The sequence below is a fragment of the Rhinatrema bivittatum genome, chromosome 1, assembly GCF_901001135.1.
Source record: "Rhinatrema bivittatum chromosome 1, aRhiBiv1.1, whole genome shotgun sequence".
NCBI classification, from domain to species: domain Eukaryota; kingdom Metazoa; phylum Chordata; class Amphibia; order Gymnophiona; family Rhinatrematidae; genus Rhinatrema; species Rhinatrema bivittatum.
Genome location: NC_042615.1, coordinates 815,275,409 through 815,278,208, shown reverse-complemented (window position 1 = coordinate 815,278,208; position 2,800 = coordinate 815,275,409). Strand labels below are relative to the sequence as shown.

Genomic DNA, 2,800 nt, shown 5'->3' with positions numbered 1-2,800 from the left:
TATATCTTTTTTGAGATGCGGCGACCAGAATTGTACACAGTATTCAAGGTGCGGTCTCACCATGGAGCAATACAGAGGCATTATGACATTTTCTGTTCTATTAACCATTCCCTTCCTAATAATTCCAGTATGGCCATGGTTTTAGGCACCACTAGCAAAAGACATCATAGTGCCACCATGTGGGACCTCTGTAAGACGAAAAGCAGCATGGCTGTGTGCTTTCCCACTCACAGGCATCAGAATGAGAGGGGGAGGGGAGGCGCTGACAACAGGGGAAGCCTTATCGGTGACAGTGGGACAATGCGTGATTTCCTTAACACTGCTCACCCCCACAATCCCCTCATTCACCTTCCCTGCTCCTGAAGAATGGAAGGATCACGGCCCCTGCAGCGCGGGCTGCTTCGTCCTCCTTGGCCGTCGGCAGCTGATGACGTCATTCATGCACCGGCAGCCGGGAGGGAGGAAGCAGCCCATGATGCAAGGCCACGATCCTTTCATTCTTCAGGTGATGCGATTGCGGCAGCACTGCGGCGGGTGAGCAGCGTTGAGGAAATCATGCACTAGCCACCTGCAGTGAGTGAGGGGATTATTAATGAGAGGGAGGGGGAACAAGACTGCTGGGGACTGGGAGTGGACAGGGAACTGGGGAAACAACATTTCTGGGGAGTAGGGGGGCTGGGGAGCAAGACCACTGGGAAGTGGAGGTCCGGGAGGGGAGGAGGTTATTCAGCAAACTGCTGGGGAGTGGGGTGTCTGGGAGGGGAGCAAGATTGCTGGGGAGTGGGGTGTCTGGGAGGGGAGGGGGGAGGGGAGCAAGATTGCTGGTGAGTGGGGTGTCTGGGAGAGGAGAGGAGAGGGGAGCAAGATTGCTGGTGAGTGGGGTGTCTGGGAGGAGAGGGGAGCAAGATTGCTGGGGAGTGGGGTGTCTGGGAGGGGAGAGGAGAGGGGAGCAAGATTGCTGGGGAGTGGGGTGTCTGGGAGGGGAGAGGAGAGGGGAGAGGAGAGGGGAGCAAGATTGCTGGTGAGTGGGGTGTCTGGGAGGGGAGGGGATAGGAGAGGGTAGCAAGATTGCTGGGGAGTGGGGTGTCTAGGAGGGGGGAGCAAGATTGTGTGTGTGTTTATGAGAGAGAGCCAGAAACCTGTGAGTGAGGAAGGGAGAGGTTGTGTGTGTGAGGCAGAGCCTGTGTGTGTATGTGTGAGAGAGATTGGGAGTATGAATGAGAGTCTGTGAGTGAGAAAGGACTGGGGAATTTCCACTTATTAAGACCCTGCTGACCACGCTGTTGAGTTCGTTGGGGCCCTGCAACTTCAGAGGAGGAGGCGCATGCCCTGCCGGAAGGAGCCCAAATTCAGAGCCACGTCAGCCCCCGTGGCCGAAAGGCAGACTGTCAAAGTAGGGGCCATTGTTGGTTTCTATTTGAGTCCAATTCCCCGTTACCTTCTGCCATTGTAGCAGAGAGCAATGTTGGAGTTGCATCAGAGTTTCAGGCTCATTGGTTAAGGGTAGTAACAGCCGCATCAGCAGGTTACCCCCATGCACTCTTTTCTTCATTTCCATCCTGGATCCCTAAAGGCTGAAGGATGGAAATGAAAAGAGTGCATGGGGGTAACTTGCTGGTGTGGCAGTTGCTACCCTTAATCATTAAGCCTGATACTTTTGATGCAACTCCAACATCCCTCCAGGGATGGAAGCGATGGATACTGGGTGAGAGCTGCTCTAGAAAGTGGACATTGGCAGTAATGGAGATTGTACAGGAGGTGCTGCTATGGATGGCAGTGGGTGCTGGGCGCACTGGGCTGATGTGATGACAGTGGGTCCTATCGATGACCGTGGATGCTGGGTACACTGGGCTGATGTGATGACAGTGGGTCCTATCGATGACCATGGATGCTGGGTACACTGGGCTGATGTGATGACAGTGGGTCCTATCGATGACCATGGATGCTGGGAACACTGGGCTGATGTGATGACAGTGGGTCCTATCGATGACCATGGATGCTGGGTACACTGGGCTGATGTGATGACAGTGGGTCCTATCGATGACCATGGATGCTGGGCGCACTGGGCTGATGTGATGACAGTGGGTCCTATCGATGACCATGGATGCTGGGAACACTGGGCTGATGTGATGACAGTGGGTCCTATCGATGACCATGGATGCTGGGTACACTGGGCTGATGTGATGACAGTGGGTCCTATCGATGACCATGGATGCTGGGCGCACTGGGCTGATGTGATGACAGTGGGTCCTATCGATGACCGTGGATGCTGGGTACACTGGGCTGATGTGATGACAGTGGCTCCTATCGATGACCGTGGATGCTGGGTACACTGGGATTATGTGATGACAGTGGGTCCTATCGATGACCGTGGATGCTGGGCGCACTGGGCTGATGTGATGACAGTGGGTCCTATCGATGACCGTGGATGCTGGGTACACTGGGCTGATGTGATGACAGTGGGTCCTATCGATGACCGTGGATGCTGGGTACACTGGGATTATGTGATGACAGTGGGTCCTATCGATGACCGTGGATGCTGGGTACACTGGGATTCTGTGATGACAATGGGTCATTGATGATTTACAGATAAGAGTCCAGTTCCTCGGAGCTGCACCGCAGGTGGGTTGGTCCTTTGGTGCCGGCTGGCTTTTTTCTGGGGGGGGGGCGCAGGCAGGGCAGGGGCATTGGAGCCAAATAGCGCCCCGAAGGCCGCGGCGGGCAGGGGAGTGAGCCCACCGCAGGGCCTCAGCCAAGGAGGGAGAGGGCTGCTCTCGGGAGGCTGCAAGAGGCTCAGAGC

The 2,800-nt window shown here is 55.6% G+C and overlaps 1 protein-coding gene across 1 annotated transcript; it reads right to left on the bottom strand.

The window, feature by feature from the left end:
• Positions 1 to 501: 501 nt before the first annotated feature.
• On the bottom strand, positions 502 to 2,576 carry LOC115073408 (histidine-rich protein PFHRP-II-like). The gene is made up of 2 exons (XM_029571815.1): positions 1,846 to 2,576; positions 502 to 568 (listed from the first exon to the last, which is right to left on the bottom strand). Exons 1-2 carry the CDS (start codon positions 2,574 to 2,576, stop codon positions 502 to 504), a joined length of 798 nt encoding a protein of 265 aa, XP_029427675.1.
• Positions 2,577 to 2,800: the final 224 nt, after the last annotated feature.

Coding starts and splice junctions, on each gene's coding strand:
- LOC115073408 (XM_029571815.1), bottom strand. CDS start 2,576: ATGACCCATTGTCATCACAGAATCCCAGTGTACCCAGCATCCACGGTC. Junction 569..1,845: donor TGTCATCACATCAGCCCAGT/GTACCCAGCATC, acceptor CACTCACTGCAG/GTGGCTAGTGCATGATTTCC.